The sequence below is a fragment of the Mus pahari genome, chromosome 9, assembly GCF_900095145.1.
Source record: "Mus pahari chromosome 9, PAHARI_EIJ_v1.1, whole genome shotgun sequence".
NCBI lineage: Eukaryota > Metazoa > Chordata > Mammalia > Rodentia > Muridae > Mus > Mus pahari.
The window spans coordinates 7,994,599-8,014,027 of NC_034598.1; the positions used below are offsets into that span (position 1 = coordinate 7,994,599).

At 42.8% G+C, this 19,429-nt stretch overlaps 1 protein-coding gene across 2 annotated transcripts in view; it reads right to left on the bottom strand.

The window, feature by feature from the left end:
* Cep57l1 (centrosomal protein 57 like 1) overlaps positions 1-19,429 on the bottom strand; it is a 73,779-nt gene that overhangs the window by 22,919 nt on the left and 31,431 nt on the right. Inside the window, exons 2-3 of one of the 2 annotated variants that reach the window (XM_021204884.2) lie at positions 3,801-3,951; positions 1,072-1,251 (exon numbers count right to left, since the gene is read on the bottom strand). In XM_021204884.2, the coding sequence (XP_021060543.1) occupies positions 1,072-1,251; positions 3,801-3,948 (328 nt within the window). In that variant the 5' untranslated portion in view covers positions 3,949-3,951. Of the gene's footprint in view, positions 1-1,071; positions 1,252-3,800; positions 3,954-19,429 lie in introns of those variants that run through there. The other variant, XM_021204885.2, reaches the window with a different exon arrangement.

Genomic DNA, 19,429 nt, shown 5'->3' on the forward strand with positions numbered 1-19,429 from the left:
TGTGTGTGTGTGTGTGTGTGTGTGAAACAAAGTCTCTTGTTGTATATCCCTGGTTAGCCTGGAACTTGCTATGTAGCCAAGCTGGTTAGGAACTCACAGACATCCACCCACCTCTGCCTCCCAAGTCCTGGCCTAAGGCGTGCACCACCATGCCAGGCTCTCTCCTGTTCTCCTAAGCACTGACTCTTCAGTCCGTTCTGTACGGTAAGTAACCAACTGTCAGTCCTTTCACTTTACTCAGTGTGGCTTTTGTTCAGCTGTCTCAGTTTCTGATTCTCATCCTTCATTCTATTTGCTAGGCTGTATTTACGTGTGTGAATGCTTTAGAAGGAAAACAAAAAGTTTTAGGGAAAAATTATACAAAGAACTCACACTCTAAATTTCTTATCTAATGTTCTTTTCATAATTCCTATAGAAGTTTCTACCCTATGTACTTATCTCCTCTAATTAATTCTGGGTTCCTTAAGTTGAAACAATTATTTTCTACTCATTTTTATGTTGTTTAATTACTACCATTGCTTTACTGTTAATTAAATATATAAGCATTTTAATGATATTTATAGGCTAAGCTGGAGTTTACTATATACTCTAAAAATATTCTAAGTTCCAAATACAGCTTGCCTAAGTATTTCTTTTAATGATTGATTTAAATAATAAATATTTATGAACTCGGGCAGGGATGCAGTTAATAGAGTGCTCCAGTCCCCTGCACTGCACACGCCGAGTGTGGCGGTGACACCTGCAATCGCTACTTGGGGTAGAAGCAGGAGAGCAGTAGGGTCTGAAGTGCAAGGTCATCCTTGGCTACGGCATGTTTAAGGCCAGCCTGGAGTACATGTGAGTACATGGAGTTCATGTCCCCTACATGTATTTATGAGCTAGGATAATAGATATAATGCAAGTAAGTTCAAAGTTACATTAGTTTCCCACAGATAGCAAAAATGCCCAGGACCAAGGCCTCACGGTTTCCATGACAGAAGAGCAGAGACCGTTGAGTCAACCCATCTGGGCTTACTGTTCAGACTGTAAACTCTGGCGACCCCACATGCCTGAGAACCACGGTCCTTTCACCTTTCTTCTGTTTAATCAGCTCCTGGTGTGCAAGGTCCCTCTCGCTGGTCTCCTCCTCCAGGGCCTTCTTATACTTCGCTGCTTCTCTGGACAGAAGGTTCAGGTTGTCTTCGGCCTGTATCCTTTCCAGCTCGAGACGACGAATCTTCTCCTGGAGAGTTTTTAATGCTGAAACAAGTGCTAGTGAAAAGAAATGTGCTTGATGTTTTAAGTGAAACTCTTTGAAAACTGAGCTACCATAGTAACCTGGGTAAGAATAAAAAAGGAGCAGGGTATGTTTGCTAGTAACCAGTAAATATGTTATATTGTATAATTATATAAATATATATATTTACATAAATATACACATATATGTTATATATGATAGATTAAATATATTTACATATAGTGTAAATAAGTAATAAAGTAAAAATGATAGTACAAAGGTATACATTTCCTACAGTGTATCAGAATTAATATTATTTCCAGATGTATGTCCTTCAACTAATGAATATGGTAATTGAGGTCTAGAGTTGTCCTCATTTCCTGTACTCATGTTCTCACCATTTTGTTCTTTGTCCCTGCAATAATATTAAAGAAGAGGATCTGTGAAGCAGGACAGCTTTTCCATGGGTCAGACAAGTGCTGGGCTAGCGCACCTGGGCTAGACATCTACAAGGAGCATGTTTGTGATTGTGATTTTTATTTAGCTACATTGGTGTCTTCATGATGTAGATAAATTTAGAGTTAGCAGTTTTTCAAATGTGATTTTACATTTTCTATTCAGTTGTAGTTTTAAATGATAAAACTAGATCTGAGTGGAATATAATTATTTAGTTAGTAGTACATATACAGTTAGGACCATGTGTGCTGGGGACTTTTGTTTGCTCGCTATCTGACACCGGTAGCTGGCCCACTGCACTGGATTATTTTCTTATGGTTTGTAAACTCAACAGAATTCATCAATTTACTAATGTCATGGAGCTGGCTAGTTTCTGTCAACTTGACATAGTCCGAGTTACCTGTGAAGAGGGAATTTAAAATGAGAAAAAGCCCTCTACCAGGTTGGCCTGTGGTATATTTTCTAGATTAATAACTGATGTGGGAGTGCCCGGCTCGCTGCGTGCGGGCAGCTCTGTTCCTGAACTACAAGAAAGCAGGCTGAGCAGGCATGAGGAGTAAGCAAGTGAGCTGCATGCCTCCGCCTTGAGTCTTCCCGGGCTGCCCTCAGTGGTGAGTGGGAACAAATCCTTTCCTAAACATGTCGTTTTATAATCACAGCAATAGAAATCCTAAGACAGCAACCATTATTACAGATTTTTTTTTGAAGGGTGATAATCAGATCTTACAAAGTAATTTGTAAAGTATAAAATATCTCTGGAGTCCTATTTTCTAATTCAATTTTGAGGTTCTCTTAGGTTTATGTTTAAAGCATTGCAATAATCATTTTCTATAGTTACTGGATATGAAGGCTTTCTAAGAGATTTTCAAGGACAATTTTGAATATGCGTGAATTCTGACTGCTGCTTGAATATGATACGATTGATTCCATTGGCATTCTGATTTTCTAGGTCAGAAGGACTCTAACTCTACATTTTTATCCTATCTTTTACTGATATATTTATTTACCTTTTTTATTTGTATGTGTACATTAAGTGTGTGGGGGTGCGCATGTGCCATGGTGCGCGCGCGCGCGCACACACACACACACACACACACACACACACACGCACACACACATGTACGCACACCACACACCAGTGCTGGTTCCCTACCATATGGCTGCTTAATGCATCCTTAGCCACTGAGCCATCTCTCTATTGGTCGTCTCTTGGATTTTTATTTCATTTCCAAACTGACAAGAAATTTAATAGAAAAAGAACTCGTTTATAAATAGAGAGCTATTCTGAGAGGTAAGGAGAAGTACCAGAAAGCACTCCTCAGTGAAAATGTCATCCTTCTGAGGCCATGAAGACTACCATCATAGTCATGAGACTAAGATAAAAACTGGAGACTCATTTTCAGCCTGGTCTGCATGCCTTCTTAGGAAACCTCCCAGGTCAGCTAACCCAAAGAGTGCAGTGTCATGGGGCACAGAGAGCTCTGGGCGCAAAGGATGCACAAAGCCTGGAGTATGGCGGCGCAGACAGTGGGCTCTCTCGTGCACAGCCTGTGTGGTGGCCCCTGCCTGGACAGGGAGGAAGGAGTGTGTCTGAGGCTATAGTGTGAGACCCTGAAAGAAAAGAAAAGCCTAAACAAAAACTTTGCTTTATCACTCTACCTATAGTAGTAAAACTTTAGTCTAGGTTTGTTTGTTTGAGGCAGGATTTCTCTATTTAGCTATGGCTGGCCTCAAAATTGCTCTGTAGACCAGACTGCCTCAAAATCATAAAGATCTACCTGCCTCTACATCTCGAGTGTTGGGGCGAAAGGCATGTGCCATCACTCCCCTGGCCTTTGATTTTTATCCCTAAAAGAGTAGTTTTCTGTTTTCAAAGACACTTTTATTATAACTATATAATAGTTATTAGCTTGTTGTATTAATCTATAGCTTATAGCTGAAGAAACCACTATTATTAGGACTGGTGAGTGACCTCTGTAAGCTCCCAGGGAACAGCAGTAGCCTCGTGGTTAACAGTTGTGTGACTACTCAACACGCAATCACAGCATTCTATAAAACTACAGGAAGGGTACTTCCATGCCATGCACGGCTCCTGACTTTCTGTAAAGTTTTATATTAACAACATTACCTTGGTTGTTTGGACTATTAAACATTTTAGGAGAGTTCCCAGGTTGGCAATTCTGAAATGCTTCATTCTGCGTGAACGATGGAAGATACATTCTTTCTGGAGGGTTAAGATAGCTCCCAATCATACTGTGTGAAAATTCAGAATCCATTGTCTGTGGGAAACGAGAAAGACAGGGCGTAGTGTCACTGATTCCATCTGAAGGACAGCTACATCACACACTGATGGACACAGCACGTAGCTGTTAGCAATATACTACCCAGTTGTACATTTATAAACTTAACTACAACGTCAACTGGTTAAACTCAGCAGTAATAAAGCAGCTATTTGTTGGGTAAGCAAGTAAGCAAGTGATGTGCAAGTGACGTAAATACTCATTTTCCCAGGGGTTCCTAAGTTATATGTATCTCAGCCACAAAAATATGAGTCTAGGATTTTAAGTATATACTCAGAGACCACGCAGATTTCCAACAGAAGCCATTAACTCTAGTCTCTCATTACTACTGGACATGAACAGATGGGTTTGCAAGGAAGGTTTGCATATGTGAAACTCCTAAATCTAATACATCTCCTTGATAAAACACACTTCCACGTAATGAACCGCCATTCTTCTCATCTCCTTTGAACCACTTAATGCTAGCTGGTGTTATTAATTCACAGACACACTGGATGAAGGTAATATTTGTTAACAAGTAACACTCACTGGCACAATTCTAAGCCAGAAAGCTTTTTATAAACGTAACTGAAGAATGCCATTATAAAGATACTTTTTTTTTTTTTTTAAATTTCTGCATTACATTATTTTCTGTGACTTCAGGGCTTTCCTGGTTAAAGAGGCAAAATCTGGCTTTTCTCCATGACTGTATTCCTAAGAAGGGCAAAGGAGATGCTTCTAGGATTTTCTACTGCAGCTATCACCATGACAATCTCATTTGCCTAAGTGAGGCAGGTTGGGAAACACCCAGGCTCTGCTCTGATTGTAACTGGCTACCACTTACTGAGCATGCCTCCATTGGCTTGGCTATGGCTGTGCAGACACTGTCTCTCCCGTGTATGCGGGTTAATCCCCTCAACGCAAGATACTAGGTTAGTCATGGCTGGCTCATCACACTGGCTCACTATGAAGTGGAGTCTACTAGAGTCCCCAGAGTATGTGAGTTCTGAAGATTGATATGTATCTTTAGACAGAAGGAGGTAGTTGAGACTCTCCTCGAAACACTGGAGTTATTCAGTATAATGCTCCCTTCTAAGTTCCTGGTTTGTCCTCCATTAATGGGCTAGAAAAAAAAATTATCTCAGTTTCTACACAATTTGGAAAATGAAGACTCCTCTGACCCAAGTATAATATATTTCACAAGTCAGATTTTGGCACAAATTAAAAGATTAGGAGCAGTGGCAGACTCATTTTATCCTGTCACTTGGAAGGCAGAGACAGGCAGATCTCTGTGACTTTGAGGCCAGCCTGGACTACAGAGTGAGTTCCAGGACATCTAGGGTTAGACAGAGAAACCCTGTCTCAAAAAAAAAAAAAAAAAAAAGTTCAGGGGAAAGAACACTTACCCACTATATACAAAGCCTGAGTTTGATCCCCAGCATCACAGAAACCAGGGCCATGCTATACCTTTGGAATCCCAACACTAGGAAGGGTTAGACTGGAGAATGAAGAGTTCAAGGTCACACTCTGCTACCTGGGGAGTTCAGGGCCAACTTGGGCTACACCAGATCTTGTCTCAAGCACATTGGCTTAGGTTTAATGTTGATAAAATCATGACTACTCAGAAGACTGTCAACAAGGAGACTTGCTTGTAATTCATGTCAAGCAGATACAAACAGCAACAAGCTATCTGTAGAATGGCTGGGGTGTGCGGGAGTAAACCCGAATTTAATCCTTAGAATCCAATCGAAGGCACATGGAAAGAAAACCACCCATAAAGGTATCCTCCTGCATCTACACATACACCCCACCCCTAATAAATAACTTCTTTAAAAGAGGACATGAGAAAAGCCAGGTACTAAGGTTTGGATCATAAATTCCCAAAAAGGCCCATAAGCTAAGGGCTGGCTTCCTTTAGAAGGAAGACCCTCGTATAAGGAAGGTACTGCTTTAGGGTCCACTTCCACTTCCAAGGTGATGACAAGCTGGCCTTTCCTCTTTTTGTTTTCCAGCTGTTATTAACAGGCCTCTCCTGCAATTTGACTTCTATGAAATGCTATCTCTCAAAATCCCTACAGGGAGAGCTAGCCAACCACACAGACATCGTGAGCCATGATGCCCCCCTCCCCCAACTCCTCACCCCCAACCCCTAGTCGTCTCACTATGTAGCAATGACTGGCCTAAAACTGTTATGTAGGTCAGGTTAATTACAGGCAAGTACCATCACGCCCAGCCATCTTTCCTGATAAACTGATGATCTCAGTATTTTGTCAGCACAACACAATAGGCTATGGTTCACAAGTTCCCACTGTAGTGTGGGTTCTTGCTTACAGCCTGCTCCTGTGCTGTAATCAAACACACATACCTAGCAGCTTCTTGTTTACGGAAACAGCTGAGCACTCCTAGGAGGAAAACTCTGGTGGAAGACAAACAACTACAAAGTCTCACCTAAAAGCCAAAGCCCTACTTGGTTAGGGAGAGATGGGCTCTGAACTGCATATAGTCGGGTCATTCTAATCCTCTCCAGACCATGGGACCTGAGGAGAGAGGAAGAGTGAGGGAAGAAAAGCAAGGGGAGGGAGGGAGAGTGGGAAGATGCACCTATAAGGGACATATTCACAAGTATCTCTAGAGGAATTTCTGAAAACAATGGAAAAGCATCTAAGCCTTGGATTTGTATGGCAAAGGACCGACCGAGCTACCTAGCCTCACCGAAAGGGCTTTAGACTCTGGGGAGATGACTCAGCCATTAAAATACTGTTCCTGAAGAGGATAAGAGTCCTGTTTCCAGCACCCACAATGGGCACCCCATAAACAACTACCTGTAACTCCTGCTCCAGAGGGATCCAACACCTCTGGCCCCTTACATACTTGCGCTCATTTGCATATACCCACACATATATGCATTTAAAAAATATTAAACAAGTGAACAACAACACACACTAGACTCCAGCCTTGAAAGACACCAGGAAACCTAGTGAATTTTGTAGATAAATGCAGTAGGGGCAGTGTGGGTCTCAGTTGTATTAAGACCAGGGAAGCCATTATGTCTAGAACCATTTGTGACAACCTGTGAGCATATAAGGAAATTATTCAGCACCCTGCATTCTATAAAGTTAATGTAGTTTGCTTGGCATGGTGGCTCATACCTGTAATCCCAGCACTTGGCAGAGGTAGAAGGATCAGGAGCTTAAGGTCATCCTCAACTAGCAAGTTAAGGCTAGAGGCGAACTGGGCATGAACATGCTCTTGTTCTCTCTCTCTCTCTCTCTCTCTCTCTCTCTCTCTCTCTCTCTCTCTCTCTCTCTCCCTATTCCCCTGCCCCCCAAACTCTGGTGTATGTATTTCTGTCTCTCTGCATACATACACTTTGGAAAAGTAAACTTCTAAAATTACAAGTAGCCCAATCCATATGGTGCCACTTGTATTTACATTCTTTTAGAGTTTGTTTTTATGCTATGGACAGGAGAGCTTTTCCTGCATGTATACACGTGTGTGTGCCATTTGGATGCAGTGCCTTCAGAGGCCAGACAGTGTGCCATCCCCTACAACTAGAATTACAAATGGTGGGTGCTGGGTTCTGCACCCAGCTGGTCCACGAGAGCACTAGCAACCATGCTTAACCACTGAGCCCTGCCTTTAGCCCCTCTGTTTACACTCTGTAGGTACATAAACATGTACAGTAAAACCAAGAAAACCAGAAATATTAAGGCATAATCCAAAGACCTAAAAGAGTCAAAAATGTTTTTAATATTTCTTCTATTTTTATTCGTATGCATGTATGTATGTATGTATGTATGTATATATGTGTATCTGTGGGTGTCTTTGGAGACCAGAAGGAGGCATGGCACCTGTAGAGATAGATACACAGATGGCTGCGTGTGGCCTGATGTGGGTGCTAGGAACCAAACTTAGGTCTTCTGTAATACCATTGTGGCTTTTAAGTCAGTGTGGGCTATGCATCAAGACCCTACCACAAGAAGAAAACAAAAGAAGAATCAACAGATTTCTTCTTAGTATCTTAGAATTTGATTTTATAAGACATGATTTGTGCTTATGGGGCTATAGAGATGGCTCAGCAGTTAAGAGCACTGGTTGCTTTTCCAGAGTCCTGGGTTCAGGTCCCGGAAGCCACATGACAGGGAACTGTAACCACAGCTCCAGGGCTCTGATTCCCTCTTCTGGCCTCTGAGGATACCAGGTACACACATGGTGTACAGACATACACAAGGGCAAACCCATACACATAAAAGTAAAATTTTATACAATACATATAGCTAAAGGAACACTGTAGTACACTGGCACACACCTTTACTGTATTGGTGTTCATGGATTTTAAACTTTACATAAATGGACTTATACATTTTTCACTTAAACAACTTGGCATTTATGGCATTTGTTTCCATTGTTGCCTTCTCTGCTCTGGGGACTCTGTATTAGGCCCCTCTTGCTCCAACAGAACCAAGTACCTGAAGGACAGCCTCAGCTCCAGAACCCCGGGGACCTGTGAAATCTTTCCTGATACTTCACTCCACTCTGAAATTCACATTTCTTTTTCTTTCTTTCTTTCTTTCTTTCTTTCTTTCTTTCTTTCTTTCTTTCTTTCTTTCTTTCTTTCTTTCTTTCTTTCTTCTGTAGTGGCTGGTCCCAAGAATACTCTGAGCACTACACCTCCGTGACGGAGCTGGCTTCCCCTCACTCCGTGCCTCCTCACCATTCCTTGCTGCATCTACATTCCTCCTTCATAAAGTCTGTATCTTTTTTTTTCTTTCTTTTTTGGTTTTTGATTTTTTTCCAGACAGGGTTTCTCTGTATAGCCCTGGCTATCCTGGAACTCACTCTGTAGACCAGGCTGGCCTTGAACTCAGAAATCTGTCTGCCTCTGCCTCCCAAGTGCTGGGATTAAAGGTGTGCGCCACCACCACCCGGCATAATGTCTGTATCTTAAAGTCCAGATTAGTTAGCATTAGGGCACATTTTATTAATTTTTGCATCATAACATGTCTCTTACATTCTTTTGAAAGTTAATTGTGCAGGAGCTGGAGAGATGGCTCAGCTTTTAAAAGCACTTGCTGTACTGCAAAGGATCTGAGTTCTGTTCCCAGCACTTACACGTCAGATGGCTCTCATCCTCCTGGAACTCTAAATCCATGGGATCAGATCTGTTCTTCTGGTCTCTATGGCCTCCACCTACATCTTGTACATACATACTACATACATACATACATACATACATACATACATACATACAAATGGGAAATCATTTAAACCTTGAGAGGTTTTAAGAAGAAAGGATAACGTTGCTGTCTAGTTCTGGGTTGGGAGCACTATGATGCTCTCTCTATCTTCCACCTTCCCAGCATGGCTGGCCGGCTGTCTGGGGACTATTGCAGTTTCGCAGTAACTGTCATGTGTTTAGGTGTGACTCTCTTTTTCCATAGCCCTATTTGGGATTTATTTGTCTTCTAAAACCTTCCTACATCAGTGTGAGAAATGTCCCAGCTGTCACTGCTTTTGAGTATTGCTTCTCTATGGGATGGTAAAACCATGACAGGAAGCTTGGTAAGGTAGAGTGGGTCTGAGACCCAGAGACCTGGTGGGCATATTACCTGAGATTTAGGCAACTCACCGCTCCCTGCCAGAGTCCAGGCCTGGAACACATCACACTCCCCACATAAGGAAGCTTGATCTGTGGTCATGTAGGCACAGAACAGAGTTCTCCATGCTAATGAAGTACCTAGAGGCCCTGAGGGTTTAGCCAATAAGCTTCCCTTTCCAGACATTATACCTCCCAGCAAAAGGTATTTAATCTCGGGTCCACCCTGAGAAGTTGGCATGGTACGGTATGCATCCATTTTCCACGATGAGCAGTTGTCAATAAACAGTTTAGAACAGTGGACTGTTTCTTTCATCAAGATCTGCCATGGGGAGGCATGGAGAAGGCATTTGCCTACTGCAGCTAATTCTCCTGTAGAAGGCTTCTTTGTGCTTCCAGCCACAACTACCACAAAGGACAATCACTGCGGAGTTAAGCCAGAGCTCCCCTTTCTCCCCGCCCCAGACTAGATGCTGTCCTCAGCCTGCGGGCCCCTGACTCTGTTCCCAACTCAGCTCAGTGACACCTAGATGCCCATGAGTTTGGGAGCCCCCAGTCCCAGCCCCGTTGAGGGCCTGTGGACCCCCAACACTTTGTTCCCAGTTTCTCTGTGCAGTTCTCCAGCAGCAACTGGAGGCCCAGAAGCCAGCTTCGGCCTTCTCATACCTCAGCCTGCACTTCCACTGTGGGAGTGGTGCCTCTGTGTTTCCTTCAAGCCCAGCACTCCTCCTCCGGGTCAGAGTCAGCTCTGTGGGAAGCGCAGCCAAACCCCCTGCAGAGGCAGGCGGAACAGGACGACCTTTCTCTAGTCTTACTGGACCTGACTTCCACGTTCTCAGAGGTTCCTGTGTTTGAGTCTCGGTCACTCACTCGCCAGCAATTCAAGAATGCTCTGTAACTTTTAGGAGATAATCACTGGGAGCAGGCTTTGAGGGTAGCGCCTAGCCACACTTCCTGTTCTACTTCCTGTGTGCAGATGAAATGTTCTCTTTGCTTCCTAACTGCTGGGTGGGCCTCTTGCTCCAGCCGCCTTGCCTCCGACCTTGGTGGGCTCTGTCCTCTGGAACGGTAAACAGAAACCAAGCCTTGCTTCTAGAAGTAGCCTTCTAGCAGCGTATCCTAACCCAGTGACAGCAAAGTCTCTTGTCAGACTTACCTTCTTCTTTGATCATTTTAGAAGTCAACCTTGGTCATTGGGGGGTCTGCTAGCTGTGTGCAGTGGCTGGGTAACTTATGGTCAGTGATTTCTTTTTTGTGAGTGGGGCTTGCTCAGAGCACCCAGGTCATCAACTTAAGAGCCTCCCTCCTCGGCATCCAGAGAGCAGGGATGACAGATATGATCACAGTGTATCTTGGAATTTCCACTTCATATGTCTTCATTTTTGCATTACAGCCAGGCCTTGTACATCCCTAACAGGTACTCCACCAGTGAGCCTTATGTAGCAATTCTTGGTTTTCAATTAATTTCATAGAACTGAGGAATTCTTTGAAGCTCATGTTTAAATCATTTTCTTTTGGGAATGTTGCTCAATGGTGGAGTGCTTCCTACCATGTGAAAGCCCCTGCTTTGATGTCACACACAAAAGACTCTTCTGCATAGGTGATTTATGTCCATTCCTGGTAGGTCTCTGCAATACCCAGACCCCATTGAAACAAACTTAGATGGAGACTTTGGGGGTACTGGGGGGGGGCACAAATTCAGACTTAAGTTCACATGAGCAAGGGCTGTGATGGGAAGTTCTCAGGACAGGTCTATATTGGGGATTGGTTCCAATGCTTTGAAATAACCTGGCCCCCAAATTGGTAATCTGCATATCCAAATGCTGAAGGTCCTTGTCCCCAATTGGTTTTGGATCGATCAATAAAGATACCAGAGGCTAATGGCTGGGCAAAGGGAGATGGGGCAAGACCCTTAGATTTGCATGGGCTAGTGTGAGAGGTGGGGGAGGGAGGAGGAGGAGGAAGGCTTGGGGAAGAAGGATGGGACATAAGAGCCGCAGAAGAGAAAGCCAACCAGCCATGTAAGAATTCTCAAAAGTGGCCAATTCCGGGATTAGGGTAGCAGGGGAAAGTTTAGGAGTCTCAGGAATACCGCAGGGGGCATTTGATATCAACGGAAGGCTTAGGAGTGTCCAGCCTTTGAGCTAGTCACACGTGTCAAAAATTAAATGGCGTGAGTGTGTATGTGTGCCTGTGTGTGTGTGTGTGTGTGTGCGTGCGCGCGTGTGTGCGAGCGCATGCATTTGACCCACTGGGAACCAAGTGGTGTAATCCTTTACAGCTACAGGTCTACTCAATGTACAGCCAAGGTTAAACATGGGAGTGCGGGTCTGAAGTTGGTCTCAAGAGCTGGTTATTTTCATAAACCGTCCATGCAATGTTGGACACTTTAGGCATCCTTTCTGTATACTGTAATGCTTGAACTTCTGACTCATAGCCCAGACTACAGCTTCTCTTTGCCATGCAAGCAGCTTCCTCTTTAAAGCCCATTTTCTGAGCCACGAAGGACCAGAAGACACCTTCAGCAGTAGACAGGGCTCACTTACCCTGTGCAGATGTTTTTTATACAGCATTTCCCCATATTTTTGCCAGAAAAGTTTCTAATTTGTATATGCTTGAGAAAATTGTTTTAGAAATCCTTTAGGGATACCAACTGTTCCAGACAAGTCAGCTTTGGTCACACTCGGGAGATATTTACACGTGAAAGCTTTTTACCTCCTGCTCTAGTGCCACACTTACTGCACATTACAAAATGTGCTCTCCTACCTCAATTAAATAAATGTTATGACTGACTATTCACTAAACAGTTCATTCCCAGGAAGACAGATTATACTGCAAACAACCCATAGACTGAGAAGTGTCAGAACATTAATTATAAATGTAAGTGTGACTTCAAGTTTAAAACGTATGCAGTGACTGTATAGAACTATGCATAATGCCCATTAAATTCCAGAAACTCAGATGCAACTGTTTAATGACTTTTACATAAAAGGTGTTATAGAATCAGATTATATTATATTTAATATACTTATATGCAAATATATTTAATGATCTTATGACATTGAAAATCACCTACTGAATGTAATTCATCATTAACTTTAAAACTAGCATTTGTACATTTGAAAGAAGAAAAATCCCCATCATACTAAGATGGATCCTGGCAAGAAACATCAGTAGGTAGTAAATTCAGAGCAAACTTTGATTAGGTGGGATCTTTTGCAAGGTCCTATAATGAAGTCACATTGGCTGCTAATAATATGCAGGAAAAAACTATATAGAAAAATTAAATAAGACTGATCACATGATTATCATCACCTGTGAGAAGTGTCACCACATGCAGTTGATGGGAAGTCCTGAGAAGCACCTGAGCTGGTCAGGAATGCAGAGACATTACAAAGGCCTCAAATGGCAATCATTCAACTTTTAAAAGGAAGGAAGTGAGTGGTAACTGTCAGTGTCATAAAGGACAATTATGTGTCCAGACATGCATCCAGAAAAACTGGGAGCAGCCCCTCAAGAGGGCCCAAGTCTACTTCTCATCCTAACACTAGTCTAGGCCAAAGCATGAAGAGTGTGAGTGTGATGTAGCCTGGGCAACAAACACACTGTCTAAAACAAAGAAAAGACAACAGATAGCAACATTTACCAACCTAAAAATCTCAAAGGCATCAGATTCTAGTGTGTGCTACATTAATGGCCCGGGGACATTGTGTTAAGTGACACAAGCCAGACACAAAAGGCAACACCTTATTGGTGCATTTGTATGAGGCATCTAACACAGTCCAACCCAAAGAACAAAGCACAATGATGGCCCCAGAAAGGAGTGAGAGATGTCTACTTTCAGTTTTTCCAAAAGAAATGTCAAAGAACATAAAAAAAAATTAGTAAGCTAAAAGAAGAAATATCAAATATGAGTCTGTTCCATCAACTACAATAAAACTTGCATTTAAGACAAAGAACTAAAATCCTTATCTCTAAGGTGGTGGTGGACCTTTATTCCCAGAACTGGAGAGGCAGAGGCAGGAGGATGTCTGAGTTCAAGACCAGCCTGATCTATAGAACGAGTTTCAGGACAGTCAGGGCTACACACAGGAAAACACTATACAGAAAAACAAAAATAAGTGAATAAATGAATGAATAAATAAATCTTTATGTCCCCCACCTTGTAAGACTTTGTACAGATGTTTCATCCCTGGCCCCTACTGCTCCCTTCTAGGAATCTGATGGCCTGGAACCATCCTTCATTTCCTCACACCAGTCTTTTTGGACTAGCTAGTAGAATAAGAACGTGATGTCAGATCCTAGCCAATGGGAAAAGCTCAGCTACCACCCTTAGACTAAAAGCCAAATGTATTTCCTGCCTTGGCTTGTGTTGGCTCTTCTGGCACACACCATCCTCTTGATCAGAAGTCAAGTTTGCCTGGTGCAGACACCTCAGCTGGAATGGTGGTCTCTTTCTCTGTGACCTGTACTCATTTCTAACAAGCATACAGCAACTGAGAAGTAACTTGCCCAAGGTCAATTAGCTACTAAATGGCAACGCAGGCAGCCTACATGTGAGAAAAGACAGATAGCTCAGTGGTTAAGAGTGCTTGCTGCTCTTGTAGAGGATCCAGGTTCAGTCCCAGCACCCACCTAACATGGCTGATAACCACCCATAACTCTAGTTCCTGAGGACTGACATCCTCTTCTGACCCCCAAGAGTACCAGATACACATACATGGCACACTGATATGCATGCCAGCAAAACACTTATACACATATGATAAAAACTCTTCTCCCCTGTCTTAGTTAGGGGTTTACTGCTGTGAACAGACACCATGACCAAGGCAACTTGTACTGGCTAATTTTGTGTCAACTTGACACAGGCTGGAGTTATCTCAGAGAAAGAAGCTTCAGTTGGAGAAATGCCTCCATGAGATCCAGCTGCAAGGCATTTTCTCAATTAGTGATCAAGGGGGGAGGTCCCCTTGTGGGTGGTGCCATCTCTGGGCTGGTAGTCTTGGTTCTATAAGAGAACAGGCTGAGCAAGCCAGAGGAAGCAAGCCAGTAAAGAACATCCCTCCATGGCCTCTGCATCAGCTGCTGCTTCCTAACCTTGCTTGAGTTCCAGTTCTGACTTCCTTTGGTGATGAACAGCAATGTGGAAAGTGTAAGCTGAATAAACCCTTTCCTCCCAACTTGCTTCTTGGTCATGATGTTTGTGCAGAAATAGAAACCCTGACTAAGACACAACTCTTTTTTTTTTTTTTTTTTTTTTTTTGTTACATAGTATAGATTTATTAGAAGCCAAAGTTAAAAACATAGAGTACCCTCCATAGACTAGGAGAGGACTGTAGTACACTCAATGCTCAAGAACTCCAAGTCCTTTTTTGGTGTTTTTTACTAGGTAGAGGAAGGAGCCACTTTCTAGGGATGGGAATGGGGTGGCTCCTTACTCTGATGGGCATATTGGATATTATATGACTTTGAATAATCTGTACATGCATGGACTGTTTATCTTGTAATTTCAACATATGTCTGCCCATACATGAACAATACATGAGTACACACATGGAAAAGCAAGCGGGGAATTTCCTCTGATACAAGTCTTCTGAGACAGACGAGCCTCCCTTTAGTTTGGACCCAACACCAGTCTAACCTGGCCTGCTCTACTTTTCCTTCCACCTGGATGTGTCCGAGCTCCAATTACATACAGTGAGTTTCTGGTTGTTACTAAGGGGAGGAGCAGATGCAGCAATGAGTAATTCTCCCTAAGCTCACCTACCTCAGTTGGGAGAATTTGAAAGGGATGGAAAAACAAAGGAAAGATGAATTGTGCTTCTTTACTTTTTTGTCTCTTGAGCATCATGTCAGCTCATCTGTAATGTTCATGAGATGACACAACACGCAGGAGAAGACTCAGAATAGCTTGTTAGTTGGGGCTAGCTGAGGCCCACTTTGCACCTTGGTGTGCATTCCATGAGCCTCTCCTTTTCAATTCACCCATTTCCCAAGGTCATATACTTCTTCCCTAGAATATAAGACTCCACCCGCTCTCCATGCTGTCCTAGAATCTGAGATGGCCTAATTACATCCGTGTACCACAGGCTACTCAAGTATTTGTCACGGGTCTCTACTCATCCTCTAACCCTATAAAAANGGACCTCACTTACCGACATGGGTGTGAATTCCACTAGACCTCCCTGCTGTCCTTCTGTGTCTTAATATCTTTTTTAATAAGTCTCTTACCCAAAAGACAATCTGACTCATCGTGTCCCTTGACTCCCAAACCAGAACCTTTCTGGGAACACCTAGGAGGCATCTATACCCGCAGTGTTAAAGCTCTAAAGACAACACTAAATGCCACCTTTGATGTAGCTTAACTGTAAGAGAGACTGACAAAACGTTAGCATGACCAAAGATCCCCTTTGTCTTTCAAGTACAAATAGATAAGCTGTTTTTATCTTTTCTACCAGAGAGACATGATGCCACACAGAAGANATAACCCTACTTAGCTACTGTTTTTCTCCTGATAATCAGCTTTCCAGTATATCTGATCACATTCCATAATTCAGATATTCTTATCACCTTTTCCCCGGTGTATAAATCAAGGTTTGAGAATTTCTGTGGTCAGAGACAGAGCCATTATCAGAACCTATTTCTGCCTTTCAATGAAAGACACAACTCTTATAAGGACAACATTAAATTGGGACTGGCTTACAGGTTCAATCTATTATCATCAAGGTGGGAACATGGCAGCATCCAGGCAGGCATGGTGTAGGAGGAGCTGAGAGTTCTACATCTTCATCTGAAAGCTAGTAGAAGACTATCTTCCAAGCAGCTAGGATGAGGGTCTCATTGCCCATGCCTACAGTGACACACCTAATCCAACAAGGCCACACCTCCTAATAGTGCCACTCCCTGGGCCAAGCACATACAAACCAACATACCACCCAAAAGTGATTGTGTTTAGCAGATCTATGTTGGCTGTTTAGATGATTCAAAGATGGCTTAAAGTAAATAAGCATTTGAAAGGCATCAGTGTATAAAATGAGTATTCATTTACATACCATTTGTGTGGTCCATCTCTAATGCCTGCTAGGCCTAACCTAGGTCTATAGAAATAGGAACATAGTTTTAATTAACTCCTCGATTAAATATTATGGAAATTTAAGTTGAAGATCATCAAAGAGGAATCAACAAAGAAATGCCTCACAAGACCGGGGGTTTATTAGGTGTCTGTCATGAGTATGAACAGTTTCTGAAATGGATGGTAAGGGTCTAAGCAAGCATCTGATGGTCAAACTTAAGCCTCTGCTCTATTATAATGTACTATTCTTTTGTGCACCCCAAGAACTGAATATCCCAAGCACATAAAAGCTGCGAGAACATAAAGACGAAAAATGCAACAAAGAATAAATGAAAAATAAACCTATCAGTCAGAAATTGACAGTGGGTGGGTGAGATGGCTCAGTGGGTAGAAGATCCTGCAAGGGAATGGGGTTTACGCCATAGAACCCACTTAAGGTGGGAGGAGAGCCGACGTCACAAAACTACCTTCTACCTTTACATTCCTGCTGTGGCATAAGCGACTCCCATCGCACACACACATAATAATGTTGTGGATGACTCTGTGCTGCTTGCTGTCCTGGGAGAGGCTGTCAGGAACGAGCAATGAGTCACGTGCTCAGGTGGCTTCTGAACCAATCCCCTAGTGAATAAAGGAGCCAATTACTGGGCATGTAGGCAGGACTTCCAGGTTGGATGGAGGAAGAGAGGAAGGATGAGAGAGTTAGGGCCTTTTGGAATGTGGACAGCATATGGGTCAGATGTAGCTGCTAGAGTTTCCTGGTATCATGGAAGATCTGCAAAGATTTGCCACCACAGGAATCAAATTTTAATAAGGCTTACAAGATGAGCTTTTAGTTGTTGGGTCCAGAGATTAAGGTACCATTGTTTCTCAACTGAGTTTGTGTTGCCTTTTCCTTCACATGGTGGCTCGTCTGGGTTCAAGAGAGAAAGTGTGGGTTTGCCAGATGTGCACCACAAGGGGATTTGAAGCACAAGGGTGGCATGGTAGTGACCCACCAGTGGGAACCTAGTGAGCTGGGTGGAGATGTTTCGGGAGCTCCAGGCCAGAGAGTCTCCACGAGATAAAACAGGTTGGCCATCAGTGCTTGGCACATCAGGGCAGAGGCACAAGCCCGTTCATCTTTTTAAATATTTCCCACAATATAATACTACTATAAATTTTAAACATTTTTTTTTCAAAACAAAAAAAAAATACAAAAAAAAAGCTTGAAAATTTCTATCTAGTCAGTATATCACAAAGAGATTTTTGTATAAAAATTGATACTTGGGGCTGGAGAGTTGGGTCAATGGTTAGATTACTTCACAGGCAAGCAGGAGAACTGGAGATTGAATAGCAGGACCCACATAAAGCAGGGTGCTTCATGTCTGTGATGCCAGCACTCCCACAGTGGGACAAGAGGCAGAGACAGAGTCCCTGCAGGCTTGCAGGCCAGCTAGTCTGGTGTATAGAGCCCTCGGAGAGATGCTGTTTCAAGGTAAAAGGCAAGGCCTGATAGCCAGGGGCAAGCTGACACAAACCAGATGTGGCATGTGTCCCCCTCACCCATAAAAAACAAAAACCCACATACACAGACATGCACATACACATGCACACATATAGAGATTAAAAAGGAAAGAGTTAATACTCTAACAAAGCTTGCAACCTGAGTTCATACTGTCAGCAAGGCCAAAAACAGAACTACAAAATAAATTTAAAAACCTTTCAGGCAGGAATTTCATTTTAAATGCTCCCAGAGGGAGCTCAGTTCTCAGTATGCTCTTAGTAGAATACATCCTTAGCATGTGGAAGGTCCTTCTTTAATCTCTAGTTTCTCTTCTCCTCCAAAGAAGGTATTGAGTTTGTGGCAAAAGTAACTGGAAGAAGCAAGCACAGACCCTTTCTAAAGCGATCTGCCTTTAATCTGAGCCAATTAGAAACTGTCTCCCCACTTCAGACACTTTTAAAACTGCCCAAACACCAAAATATAAGCTAGTCTGAATGGCCAGCATCATTTCTTCTCAAGTGTGGGGCATGTTTTTGGGCTCTCAGTTTTACACAGTTTGATTTGTTTTTATAAGTATAAAAACAGACTATTAGAAAGTACAAAAATTCTTTTCTTTCTCATCACATTTAGCCATTTTAAAAAAGTTGGGTGTGTGTCTGTATGTGTGTGTGTGCTAATGCACGGGTGCTGAAGGGGCCAGAAGAAGGGTTGAGACCCCTGGAGCTGGGCCTATAGGAGATAACGGAGGTTGTAAGCACCTGGGTACTGTGAATGGGACCCAGATCCTTGGAAGAGCATCACATTAGTTATTCTCATAAGCCTTCTAAGCACAAAAAGTCCCATCTACTTATCAAAAACAACAAACAACCAAAAACAAAACCAGATCAAGATTAGATGCTAATACCGGTACCCTAGAGCTCACAAGCATACTCACACTTTTGGGGACTTGACTGCAAAGTCCTGCACACTGCACAGGTCCTGGTGCCGGCCCAGACACAGCAGGGTGAAGAGTAAGCTTTGTGCTTGCCAAGAACCATGATTTACAGTCCTGATAGGATAAACTGTACTCCTCCTTGAACTCACTAAGTTAATAGTCCCATTGTATTCAGAGTATCCTGGCTCTCAAAAAACAAATAGTTAATCTCTTCTCAATGACACCACACTTTTTTTTTTTTTTTTTTTTTTTTTTTTAAGCTGGAGGACAGCTTTATAAGCGTTTCAGAGGAGAACCAAGGAGTGCAAAAACACTGAACAAATTACATATATTCCACATATGTATGGAAATTGTGTAAAGCCACAAATCCCACTGTACAGCAAGCACATG